Source organism: Schistocerca cancellata, chromosome 2 (assembly GCF_023864275.1).
Source record: "Schistocerca cancellata isolate TAMUIC-IGC-003103 chromosome 2, iqSchCanc2.1, whole genome shotgun sequence".
Lineage (NCBI taxonomy): Eukaryota > Metazoa > Arthropoda > Insecta > Orthoptera > Acrididae > Schistocerca > Schistocerca cancellata.
In genome coordinates this window covers 395879556-395893444 of record NC_064627.1, presented here as the reverse complement: position 1 = coordinate 395893444, position 13889 = coordinate 395879556, and the positions used below count along the sequence as shown (strand labels likewise).

General features: G+C 40.8%; 1 protein-coding gene across 1 annotated transcript in view; it reads right to left on the bottom strand.

Moving 5' to 3' along the window:
* LOC126145962 (Krueppel-like factor 16) overlaps positions 1-13889 on the bottom strand; it is a 187725-nt gene that overhangs the window by 109063 nt on the left and 64773 nt on the right. Inside the window, exon 2 of the mRNA XM_049915591.1 lies at positions 13098-13191. Coding sequence (XP_049771548.1) covers positions 13098-13191 — 94 coding nt within the window. The remainder of the gene's footprint in view (positions 1-13097; positions 13192-13889) is intronic.

Here is a 13889-nt window from a genome sequence, read left to right as displayed (position 1 = left end):
TAGATATCGCTGTGCGTTGCTGGGAAGCGTTGTATTTGTTGGAGCGAGAACAAATGCTCGACTGTACGAGATCACAGGAGCTCAAGTTTCTAACAAGAGGTTAGCAGAATGATAGTCAGAATAGAATTGCAACGCGGGTATACATCACATTCGCAAGCATTAAGAACAGGCTGAGTATGCGTGACGTTGATACTACTTGAGACCTGGTTCACCTGTTAATAGGTCATGGTGAATGTCCCAAACATCTACGTTGAATGGGATGTAGGGAAACACCAGCTGTGAAGGTTCTGCTGATCACAACGTTTTCAGTTTCCCCGTTTTCAGATAGAGAGGAAATGTAAACAATTAGACAGCGATCTGCAAACAATTGCAAATTACAACTTTTGGGCTATAGTTAATATGCTTGCGCATAAAATATCTAAAAAAAACTGCTCATCTTTCTGTCTTTAAGGTTACGTGGACACTCTGAATATCAAAATAACAACAGCAGATCAGAAGAACGAAGTAGAAGACAAAGAAGAAGTGATTCCTCCATAATAGAGGACGATGGACACGAATAAAATACAGTATAATTAAAATTGAGGATTGCTGCAGTGGGAGCAATGTAGAACGTTGTAGCAACAATAAGTCTAAGTGCAAGTATAACTGCAGTTAGTCGGCAAATCTCGAGCTCTTCCGATGCTGTCAGTAACAAATGTAGCAATACAAGCTTAAATTAAATTACTTTTATTTTATTTTATTTTTATTTGACTAAGTTTTCGACGCTTTCTTTTTGTTTTGTTTCATTTCACTTTAATATTAACAATTCTTGCTGTTAACATATTTTATAATGGCAGTACATACGTAATATAAGACGTTGTAAGTTGTCATGAGTATTGAATACATACGACTTGTTTGGACTTTTAAGATAACAGGTCTAAAATTTATAGAAATAAATTGAACTGAAATTGGTTTGAAATCTGGTATGTATAGCAGTGACGTGTCAGTTGATATACAGTACTGGAAGAATGTTTCATCTGAGAGCAAAACAAGATGCCAGCTCCAGTATCTGACGGACTTCACATTAGCTCCTAAATAAAATTCTTAGGCAAAACCTGAGCAACATTTTTCCAAGCATCTGAGTTACTCTAAGAATATTTTGTTCGCTACCGGTATGTGTGGCACAATGAAGAATGTTCTATAAGCCGCAGTATCTAAAGTGAGATGAAAATCTAATAATCATGGGTGATTGGAACACTGTATTACAAGAAAGAATACGTGACAGAGTTACGGGCGAATTTAGTGAATGGGAGAGAAGAAAGACTAATTGAGTTTTTGTACTTTCAACATTGCAGCCCAGTCAGCAATCGAGATAATCTAATATACAAGAAACTATCAGCCTCGATTGCGGTAATGAAACCAACCTTTACCTAGGTTTCAGCCCAAATAATTGGGCCTTCTTCAGAAGATATAGCTGAATCTATAATTTGTCTAACATGGCATGGTCTAGAAATAAAACTATGGTCTCGAAATAAAACTATTCAGGCTGTTTTAGTTTTATTTCTAGACCATGCCCTCTTACACAAATTATAGATTCAGGTATATCTTCTGAAGAAGACTCAATTATTTGGGCTGAAACCTAGGTAAAGGTTGGTTTCATTACCGCAGTCGAGGCTGATAGTTTCTTATATACTAATTGAGTTCCCCTATTAAAATGGCTCAAATGGCTCTGAGCACTATGGGACTCAACTGCTGAGGTCATTAGTCCCCAGTTCCCCTATTAGTTTCTGCTACTAATAGTCTATACCCTTTATCAAAATAACCAGCTGAGGAAGTAGACTTGGAAAAGGCCTGGAATCACGGAAAGGTTTCAGCTGGATTACGTTACGGTCAGACAGAGATTGCGAAATCATACACTGGAGTGTAAGGTGTACCCAGGCGTTCGTATAAATGGGGCTAACAATTTAGTGGTGTTTAAGAGCATACTTAAATTAAGAGAATCGTGTGGAAGAAGCAATATGGAAATAAGTGGGTACTTAAGTACTGAGCAATGATGAGGTTCATTTGAAGCTCTCTAAGACTAAAGATACTGCGATAACGAAAATCACAATAGTCAGCTTAGATGAAGAGCAATGGACATCTCAAAAAGGAGTACACAGAAGCTGTACAAGGAAGGCAGCTGTGAAGAAACCTTGGGTATCAGAAGATATACTTCAACTGATTGGCGAAAAATGTAAATCAAAATGTTCAGGAAAAGACATGAATACAACAATATGAGTCACTTAGAGATGAAATAAAAAGGAAATGCAGTGAAGGCAAGGCGAAATGGCTGCTGGAGAATGCGTAAAGGGTATGGTCTTTGGAAGGACTAAATAAGCTTGTAGAAATTCGTTACAACCTATGCTGAAATGAAGGGCAAAGGGATCGAAAATGAGAGAGCAAAAGGAATACCACGTTAAACGCTGTGGAGAGAGCGAATAGTCGGAAAGAGTACAATGAGGGCCTTTTCGAGAGGGAGGAACTGTCTGATGAAATGAAATGGGAGATAATGTGCGAAACGTAGGGAATCCAGTATTACAGTCAGAGTTTGACAGAACTTTGGTACACTGTGATCAAATAACGCGGAAGGCATAGAATTCCATCTGAATTTCTAAAACCATTGGGGGAAGTGGCAGCCAAATCACTGTTCCACCTGATGTATAGAACAATTCACAGTCAACTAAACAGCTCATGCACTGAAGTTGCTGAAAATGATAATATACAGCAGAATGGAAAAGACAACTGAAGATCTTTCAGACTGCGATCAGTTTGGGTGTAGGAAAGATTAAGGTACCAGAGAGGCAGTTCTGGCTTTGCGCTTAGTAATGGAAACAAGACTTAATAAAAATCAGGACAAATTCATAAGACATATCGACCTAGAAAAAGCTTTCGAGACTGCAAAATAGTGCAAGATGTTCGAAATTGTCAGGAAAATCGATGGAAGGTATAAGAAGAGGCCGTAATATACAATATTTAGAAGGACCATGAGGGAAAACTCAGAATGGAAGACCATGAACGAAGTTCTCGGACTAGAGAAGGTGTAAGACAAAGATACAGTATTTCGTCACTACTGACCAATCCATACATCAAAGGACTCATGACGAAAATAAAAGGAAGGTTCAAGAGCGTTATTAAAATTCAAGTTGGAAGGATGTGAATGATGTGATTCGTTGATGACATTGCTTTCTTCAGTGAAAGTGAAGAAGAATTACAGAACCTGTTGAATGGAACATACTGTCTAATGAGCACACATTGTGGTTTGAGTACAAACCTAAGAAAGACGAAAGTAATGAAGAGTAGCAGAAATGGGATACGTGATAAATTTAACACCAAAATTGGGAACTGCGAAGTAGTCGAAGTTACGGGTTTCTGCTAGCTTGAAAAAAAAAAAACATACAACAGACGAAACAAGGAGGATATCAAAAGTAGAATAGCAGAGATGTAGAGGGTATTCCCGGCCAAAAGAAGTCTGCTAGTGTCAAACATCGGCTTTAAATTGGGGGAAAAAAATTCAAATGTGTGTGAAATCTTATGGGACTTAACTGCTAAGGTCATCAGTCCCTAAGTTTACACACTACTTAACCTAAATTACCCTAAGGACAAACACACACACCCATGCCCGAGGGAGGACTCGAACCTCCGCCGGGACCAGCCGCACAGTCCATGATTGCAGCGCCTTACACCGTTCGGCTAATCCCGCGCGGCGGGGAAAAATTCTTGAGAATTTATGTTTGGAGCACAGAACTGAATGGTAATGAAACGTAGACTCTGGAAAAAATGCGAAGGAAGAGAATCGAAGGTTTGAAGTGGGTTCCTGTAGAAGGATGTTAAAAATTAGTTAGAGTATGAGGAGATATTCCACAGAAGTATCAAGTACAGGAACATGGCAGAAACATTGACAAGAAGAAGGGACAAGATAATAGGACATGTGTTAAGGTATCAAGGAATAACTTCCATGATACTTGAGGGGGCTGTAGAGGGTTAAAACTGTAGGGGAAGACAGAGATAGGACTATATCCTACAAATAACTGGGGATGTTGAGTGCATGGGATTCTCTGAGACGAAGAAGTTGACACAGTAGGGGAATTCCCGGCGGGCAGCGTGAAACAGTCAGAAGAGAGACTATAAAAGAAATATGCAAATAATGCCACTTGACTTGAAGGAGTCACAGCGTATGAAAGCTAGAACCCTTTCGTTTTCCTTTGATATGTAACACGTGTAGTTTTATTCATAATTTGATTATTCATTATGCTAATGTTTAGTAAAGAGATAAGCCATTTGAATTGAGAGCCTCTACTGTAAAATCTGACAGTACCATCAAAGTTCGCAGAAATTAACACGCCACTCTTAACGTATCATATGTGTTTCAGGTATGTTTCTGCATATTTATTGATGAGCACATAATGACATGTTTTGTAGGGTAATTATTAATGCGCTGTTTAACATACATTGACTTGTGGGCTCTAAAAAGGACCAATTGCGAAAGGCACTCCGCTTAGTAACTGTAACTATGCCACAATTTTGTATAAATTTGAGTGGTGGTCCATTTTACCAAATTGGAGGTTTAATTGGAAGAGTGGAGGGAGGTGGGAGGGGGCAGAGAGTATAAAGAGTGCGTAAGCCAAGCGGGTGGAATTTTATGTGGTTGGTTGCCAAATGGGGAAGAATCTGTGTCAGTCGGCAGTATGAATTTTCAGGTGACCGATTATGGACGGCGTATCAGCCGTGCGTGTATGGAATACTTTCACTTTCATTCGGTCTTGTGCAATGTTGGTGAGTTCACTGCAGAATTTGGCTGACGGCTAAGGCACTAACTTTTACGTGGGAGCTCTGAACTAAGAAATTTATTCAGTAGTTTTGAGTTATTAGTTTTACAAGGCAGAAGAGACTTGAAGGTATACCTTACTGCAATTTAGTCAGTAAGGTCACTACCACAGTACGTATTCCAATTGGTTTAAATAAACCTGATTCATTTCTATGTTTTGTTTTGGGCTACTTCATTAATGCTCTAGAATTTATACCATTCAGCCTTTAATAACGATTTCATTTCATAGACGTTTAAATGTTCTGTCATAATTCGATGTTTGACTTTAAGATCATTTGAAAATCTATGACTTTCTGCTGGTGTTGCTTCAGGGCACGAATGATAGTGGCGTGTATGATACTTATTTGTTTATTATTCAACTAAACGAAAGGGAAGGAAGCTTTCAATCGAGAGAACTTTCCAGAGCGGGAGGGTTTGCGCCAATTTCTCCGGCTTGCTGGACAGGAGGCACAAATTAGAGGACCGAGTTTATTGCTTTCTGTTACGTTAGAGGTTTTTGTACATTTACATTCAAAAATCTTCATAAATGGTTGTATTTGAATAGAAAAGAAGAAAATTGTTTAAAAGCTACTGATATCTTTTGAAAGCATGGGAATAAAGATCGAAATTCATGATGATGAGTTACGTATAAAACTGGTTTTCTGTTCAGTAAGGTGCACGCAGATTTTGTTTTCTAAGAGAATGAAACTCTGAGAAACTTAAGAATGGCATGAGGATCCCGACTGAATTTAGGGTAACAGGAAGAGTCTTAGTTTTTGACACGAAATCCAGGAAAAATAAAGAAAGAAGATTCAAGATATAAAATCTGCTACGCCATTTTTTCAAACTATTTCTATACATCTGCTCTCCGATTCAACAAACGCGCGGACTTCAATGCAAGATGCTTGTAACAGTTTCCACAACGAAACTTTGTCTCGAAACCTGGCAGAAAATCCAAAGCGATTCTGGTCGTATATGAAGTATGTTAGCGCCAAGAAACAATCAATACCGTCTCTGCACAATAGCCATGGAGATACCATCGAAGACAGTGCTTGCAAAGCAGAGTTACTAAACACAGCCTTCCGAAATGCCTTCACGAAAGGAGACAAAGTAAATATTCCAGAATTTGAATCAAGAACAGCTGCCCACTTAGTAACGTAGAAGTACACCACTGGCCAATAAAATTGCTGCACCACGAAGATTGTAAGTAGGCTGTTTATATTTTCTTATTGGCAACGTTACATAGCGCTCTGTATGAAAATCACTGGCTGTGCTGTGTGCAGTCTGTGGCTAGTTTGCATTGTTGTCTGCCATTGTAGTGTTGGGCAGCGGCAGCTGGATGTGAACAGCGCGTAGCATTGCGCAGTTGGAGGTGAGCTGCCAGCAGTGGTGGATGTGGGGAGAGAAATGACGGAGTTTTGAAATTTGTAAGACTGGATGTCTTGAACTGATATATGTATATATTATGACTTTTGATGACTATTAAGGTAAATACATTGTTTGTTTTCTTTTAAAATCTTTCATTTGCTAACTATGCCTATCAGTAGTTAGTGCCTTCCGTAGTTTGAAACTTTTATTTAGCTGGCAGTAGTGGCGCTCGCTGTATTGCAGTAGTTCGAGTAACCAAGATTTTTGTGAGGTAAGTGATTTGTGAAACGTATAGGTTAATGTTAGTTAGGGGCATTCTTCTGTAGGGATTTTTGAAAGTCAGATTGCGTTGCGCTAAAAAATATTGTGTGTCAGTTTAAGGACAGTCTTGTAAAATTGTTCTAAGGGGACGTTTCAAGATGACGTGCTATAGTCGCGAAATTTAACCGACAGGAAGAAGGTGCTGTGATATGCAAATGATTAGCTTTTCAAAGCATTCACACAAAGTTGGCGCCGGTGGCGACACCTACAACGTCTGTCATGAGGAAAGTTTACAACCGATTTCTCATACACAAACAACAGTTGACCGGCGTTGCCTGGTGAAACGTTGTTGTGATGCCTCGTGTAAGGAGGAGAAATGCGTGCCATCACGTTTCCGACTTTGATAAAGGTCGGATTGTAGCCTATCGCGATTGCGGTTTATCGTATCCCGACATTGCTGCTCGCATTGGTCGAGATCCAATGGCTGTTAGCAGAATATGGAATCGGTGGGTTCAGGAGGGTAATACGGAACGCCGTGCTGGATCCCAACGGCTTCGAATCACTAGCAGTCGAGATGACAGGCATCTTATCCGCATGCATGTAACGGATCGTGCAGCCACGAGTCGATCCCTGAGTCAACAGATGGGGACGTTTGCAAGACAACAACCATATGCACCAACAGTTCGACAACGTTTGCAGCAGCATGGACTATCAGCTCGGAGACCATGGCTGCGGTTACCTTTGAAGCTGCATCGCAGACAGGAGCGCCTGCGATGGTGTACTCAACAACGAACCTGGGTGCACGAATGGCAAAACGTCATTTTTTCGGATGAATCCAGGTTCTGTTTACAGCATCATGATGGTCGCATCCGTCACCTCTTGTTCGCATTGACGGCACTTTGAACAGTGGACGTTACATTTCAGATGTGTTACGACCCGTGGCTCTACCATTCATTCGATCCCTGCGAAACGCTACATTTCAGCAGGATAATGCACGACCGCATTTTGCAGGTCCAGTACGGGCCTTTCTGGATACAGAACATGTTCGACTTCTGCCCTGGCCAGCACATTCTCCAGATCTCTCATCAATTGAAAACATCTGGTCAATGGTGGCCGAGCAACTGGCTTATCACAATACGCCAGTCACTACTCTTGATGAACTGTGGTATCGTGTTGAAGCTGCATTGGCAGCTGTACCTGTACACGCCATCCAAGCTCTGTTCGACTCAATGCCCAGGAGTATCAAGGCCGTTTTTACGGCCAGAGGTGGTTGTTCTGGTTGCTGATTTCTCAGGATCTATGCACACAAATTCCGTGAAAATTTAATCACATGTCAGTTCTAGTATAATGTATATTTGTCCAATGAGTACCCGTTTGTCATCTGCATTTCTTCTTGGTGTAGCAATTTTAATGGCCAGTGGTGTAAATATTCTCGGAGTAGTGAAGCAACTTCAGTCACATAATAAATGCAAGTCTTCTGGTCCATGCTGTATACCAATTAGGTTCCTTTCAGAGTATGCCGATTAATTAGCTCCATACTTAACAATCATATACAACCGTTCGCTCGACAAAAGTCCCGTACCCAAAGATTGGAAAGTTCTACAGGTCACACCAATATTCAAGAAAGATAGTAGGAGGAATCCACTTAATTACAAGCCCATATCGTTAATGTCAATATGCAACAGTATTTTGGAACATATATAGTGTTCGAACATTACGAATTACCTCGAAGAAAACGGTCTATTAACACACAGTCAACATGGGTTTAGAAAACATCGTTCTTGTGAAACGCAACTAGCTCTTTATTCCCATGAAGTATTGAGTGCTACTGACAAGGGATTTCAGATCGATTCCGTATTTCTGGATTTACGGAAGGCTACGGAAATCTAAAAGCCGTAAATTCAACTGAATACCTAGGTATTACAATTGCGAACAATTTAAATTGGAAGGAACACACAGAAAATGTTGTGGGGAAGGCTAACCAAATACTGCGTTTTATTGGCAGGACACTTAGAAAATGTAACAGACCTACTAAGGAGACTGCCTACACTACGCTTGTCCGTCCACTTTTAGAATACTGTTGCGCGGTGTGGGATCCTTACCAGATAGGACTGACTGAGTACATCGAAAAAGTTCAAAGAAAGGCAGCATGTTTTGTATTATCGCGCAATATGGGAGAGAGTGTCACAGAAATAATACAGGATTTGGGATGGACATCATTAAAAGAAAGGCGTTTTTCGTTGCGACGGGAATCTTCTCACAAATTACAATCACCAACTTTCTCCTCCGAATGAGAAAATATTTTGTTGACTCCGACTTACATAGGGAGGAACGATCACCAAGATAAAATAAGGGAAATCAGAGCTCGTACGGAAAGATATAGGTGTTCATTCTTCCCGCGCGCTATATGAGATTGGAATAATAGAGAATTGTGAAGGTGGTTCGATGAACCCTCTGCCAGGCACTTAAATGTGATTTGCAGAGTATCCATGTAGATGTAGATGTAGAAGTACAGCTGTCTCCATCCTGAAGGGTTTTTGCAGGACTTGGATTAGCTCGGGATTTGCAATAATTTCGCTCTTTTTCGTGTATGTTTCTCGCACGATTTATAAACTTAAATATTTTTCGTTTGGATTCCAAGTTAAGTTAAATAGACATTTAAATGTATTTTTGCGATATAGCTATAGGATTAATGTGAAGTCGTGGCATTGCTGGACCTTACATTTTTGCACCTTTTAAATGAGGAGATGCATGTGGGAACCTGTGAGCACGTGCTCAGCAAATATGCAAGCTTAACTGCAGAAATAAGTTTTATTACTTTCTCCATTATTTTAGAAGGAGAAATCTATTTGTGTATCTATAGCTTGACTGTATACGAGAATGAGCGCTCGAGAAGGGGGCTGCGACTTATAAACTATTCACAAAATATGAGATATAAATTAATAGAAAAGCTACTATATTCTAAACAAACGTAAAAATCATGTTTCATTGATTTAAATAAAACTCCATTTATTTCCAGAAATTTCTTTTTAAGACCACTATTTACTATCTTTTGATAAGGATATACAGTGAATCACTGATTTGGTTCAAACACACATCCACGGAGACGACTACCATTATTAATCCTTCAGGAATACATCATTCAACAATTGAATATGTCGCAAACTTGTTTAACACAGATCTCGTCGACCACATGATCATTTGGAGTATCTTTTCCATTTGAGCTGTTCATGTACATAACGATGTGCAGTCCACCCCTACGATGGAAGAAACGAGTTACAATCACTCATACGTTAATCTGACCTGTCTGTAACAATAACAGGTTCTGCTTGTTTATCTGACTCTGAGGCAGCCGGGTAGGAATACGATAAGTTGTGATCTTCTTTGAAGAAGCAATTTCTAGAGAAATAATTTAAAATTCCTACCTACATTTTATTACCTCTTGGTTCGGCACCATTGTGATTAATGAGCAAGTGGATAAACAACTATGTTGCACTGATTCCATCTTCTTGCTACTTCTTCCTATTCTTTACCCCCTTTTCTTCACGGGGTTGATGTGTTGTTGTATTTGGCAATCGTAGAGGTACAAGGTGGCCGGATGCCCTTCCTGTATCTACTCCTGCTTCCCCCGTTCATCACCCCTTCCTCCCAGAAAGGAATCTGTACACCCTAACTGTCTGCATCTAGTGCATCGGTTTCCAACCTTCCTGAGACCATTACCCCTTAGTGCAATCAAATATTAGCTACAAACACCCCCCCCCCCGACCTCCCCACACCCAATCATCATTATTAGCGATTGACTAAACTTTAGAACACAAAATAATTTTCTTTGAACAATTTTATTTTAAAAATTATAAAAGATTAATGGTATTTTATTAGTCCACGAAGTAAGGAGTCAATGACAAATGGTACTGCTTGCTTCTAACAGCTTTTATTTATACACACATCAAAAAAAGTTTTGCATCATCCCAGTTCCCAGAACTCCTGAAGATAGACGTTGTCTGTGGATATTTTATCACAGACACAGTCCCTTTGACTGTTCAGAGATGTCACTAAACCCGCCCAAAGATGTAAACAACCATGCATGAGCAGCGCCTATTACACGGAGGGGGTCCGACAGCCGGTCAGTTCCAGCCATTCCACCAGGAAGGAGGTACAGGGCTGGTGTTGCCTGTCCTTCAGCCATGCCTAGATGGTCAACCCCGCGGTTCGATCGCGTCTGCGTTGTTACTTTGTGCTAGGAAGGCCTCTCAACAAGGGAAGTGTCCAGGCGTCTCGGAGTGAACCAAAGCGATGTTGTTAGGACATACCTCGCTCAGGCCGCCTAAGGGCTACTACTGCAATGGATGACCGTTACCTACGAGTTATGGCTCGGAGGATCCCTGACAGCAACGCCACCATGTTGAATAATGCTTTTCTTCATTCCCGTCGTCCAAGCCGATGTGCATCTTTGCAACCACGACACCATTCAGCGAGCTACAGATGGGCCCAACAACATGTAGAATGGAGTGCTCAGGATTGGCATCACGTTCTCTTCACCGATGAGTGTCGCATATGCCGCTAAGGCAACCCGGTCAGACTGAACTCCTTAGACACACTATCCAGCGACTGCAGCAAGGTGGAGGTTCCCAGATGTTTTGGGGTGGCATTATGTGGGGTCGACGTACGCCGCTGGTGGTCATGGAAGGCGCCGTAACGGCTGTACGATACGTGATACATATCGGCAGCATATTGGCGAGGCATTCGTCTTCGTGGACGACAATTCGCGGCCCCAGCGTGCACATCTTGTGAGTGAACTTCCTTCAGGATAACGACATCGCTCGACTAGAGTGGCCAGAATTTTCTCCAGGCATGAACCCTATCGAACATGCCTGGGATCGATTGAAAAGGGCTGTATATGGACGTCGTGACCCACCAACCACTCTGAGGGTTCTACGCCGAATCGCCGTTGAGAAGTGGGACAATCTGGACCAACAGTGCCTTGATGAAATTGTGGGTAGTATGCTACGACGAATACAGTTATGCATCAATGCAAGAGGACGTGATACTGGGTATTAGAGGTACCGGTGTGTATAGCAATCTGGGCCACCACCTCTGAAGGTCTCGCTGTATCGTAGTACAACATGCAACGTGTGATTTTCATGAGCAATAAAAAGGGCAGAAATGATGTTTATGTTGATCTCTATTCCAATTTTTGTACAGGTTCCGAACTCTCGGAAACGAGGTGATGCAAAAGTTTTTTTGATGTGTGTATTACGTAACCTCCACTACACAGTATCGCGCGTTAATTTTTTTTAGTTTTTTTAAAAAAGAAAACGTTATAGGTTATTTAGTTATTCAAAATTACAGTCTTACGACATAGTGATAACAGTAATGTCCTTTAAAAATCACTAAGTTTCGTGACCGAAACACAACTGAACCCTTTTGTTTTTCTCCCCTCAGAAAGCTTAATTTTACCCCTCAGGGGGTAACTACCCTCAGGTTGGGAACCACTACTCCAGTGCTATCTCACCTGAACGTGTGCGAAATTTTTCCTGCACATTTGCGAATTGTGTAACCATGGCAGGATGTGAGTACCAGCTCGGTATCCACGTACACGAATATGGGAAACCACCTAAAAGTGGCAGCCAGACTGGCTGGCACACCGGCCCTCGTCGGTAGTCCTCCACTGGGGCCGTCGTGACTCATCGAATCCAGGCAGGAGCGTGCTAACGCGCGTGGCTGTCTGGACGCGTGGATGCGACGTTCACTGATTTTAGATAAACTTTATTACGGTTTTTGACAACTCAGTGGATAAAATCCCGCTTTATAATTCACTGATATAGCGGTTTTTTAGGCTTTTTAACTTTGTTCGACTTTTGTCAATTAGAAAGAAATCGGTTTCGTTCAACCTTCCATACAGCTCTATCTTTTGTAGTATCTTTCTACGATTGCTATTGAACCGTGGTAAGTTCGTCCTATATCACACTATCACCTATGCAACGAACGTATCCTTCGTGTGCAAATATACATGTATATTCATACTCTGTAAATCACTTTGAAGTGCATGGCCGATGATATTTCACTTTTTAGCGCATATTAGGGTTTCTTTTTGTTTCAGAAGAATGAATACTTAAATGTCTCCGTATGCTCGATAATTACTATAATCTGTTCTTAAGGAGATCTGATAAATTCCTAGATTCCTCAGTTTGGATCTACAATATTTTGTAGCCTATATTATTTCTAAATTTGTGACACGGATCTCCCACATATTCCTCTCTAGAGATGAATGTTCGCTATTGTTTAATCCATCGATTTTTATTCATTTGCTTGCTGCTGGCATTTAGCAAATATATCTTGCTGCGTTTCAAAACTTCTTGTTCGACACTAACCAGACTGCACATGTTGATCGTCTAAACATCAGCTCAACTGCATCAACATTAAGGTCTGCCTCGACTTTCTCATTTCCTATATTGTTGAGGTCTTCCATAGTTATATAACAAAACATCTGGTACCTTCTTTACGACGGGCAGATATGGAAGCTACGAATAAGTCAGGAGAGTTTTGAAAACCAACAATAAAAATAACTATTACTATACAATAGCACCTCAAATGTTGTAGTAAATGACTTCTTATTAGGGGTAATCATACTGAATGGGTAACTCACCAAAACTGGAGTTAAAGTAGTCGAATTCCAAATCCGGAGGTTCGAGGGGAAAGATCGGGTCGTCCAGATCAAGACTTGAGAAGAAGTCGTCCATCTGAAAAGAAAAATGTCGCGATTTGTTTATCCATCTGATGCATCTATTGCAAGATTTCATTTCTACTTCATCAAAGTTTCACGGTAATTACAAGGCCCGGATGTGACAGATGGCAGGTAAGAAGGTAGGTATATACTTCAGATAGGAAAGCAAATAATTTAGCAATCAGACACCCATCATAAAGTGGGATCAGAGCTAACGAGTAACCAGCAGAGTAATGTGCTGTTTTTGTCACTGTGCATTAGATGTTTGGAGGATCAGAAAGAAGTGTGACACGGCTGCTCATATACCTCTACACAAAAAAAGAACTGCCTGCAAGCACGAGCTGTACTCTGAGGTTATCATTGTCTGTACAAAAGTATCTATGCAAATTAACAGCGAGATATGTGTCTTAAGTGTGTTCGCAGAGTAAGAGCGAGGATATGTGTCGAAAACCAGGAGGCCTAAAATGTTAAATGAGCTACATTAACCGGTGAGAAGTTTCCATAGTACTCGCTTACGGAAACAAGGATCAACTTTGTGTCCCAGTAGTACCCAGTCAAAAGCGAAACCACACGAAATAGAGCGAGTGTAATTATCAGTTGCGGCAAGAGCAAACTGAAACCTTCGACATTAGGAGAGTATTAGAAATATGCAGAGCAAACAAATCTCTGTCACGACCTACCATCAATACTATTCGTGTGATGACTTCCTCGCCA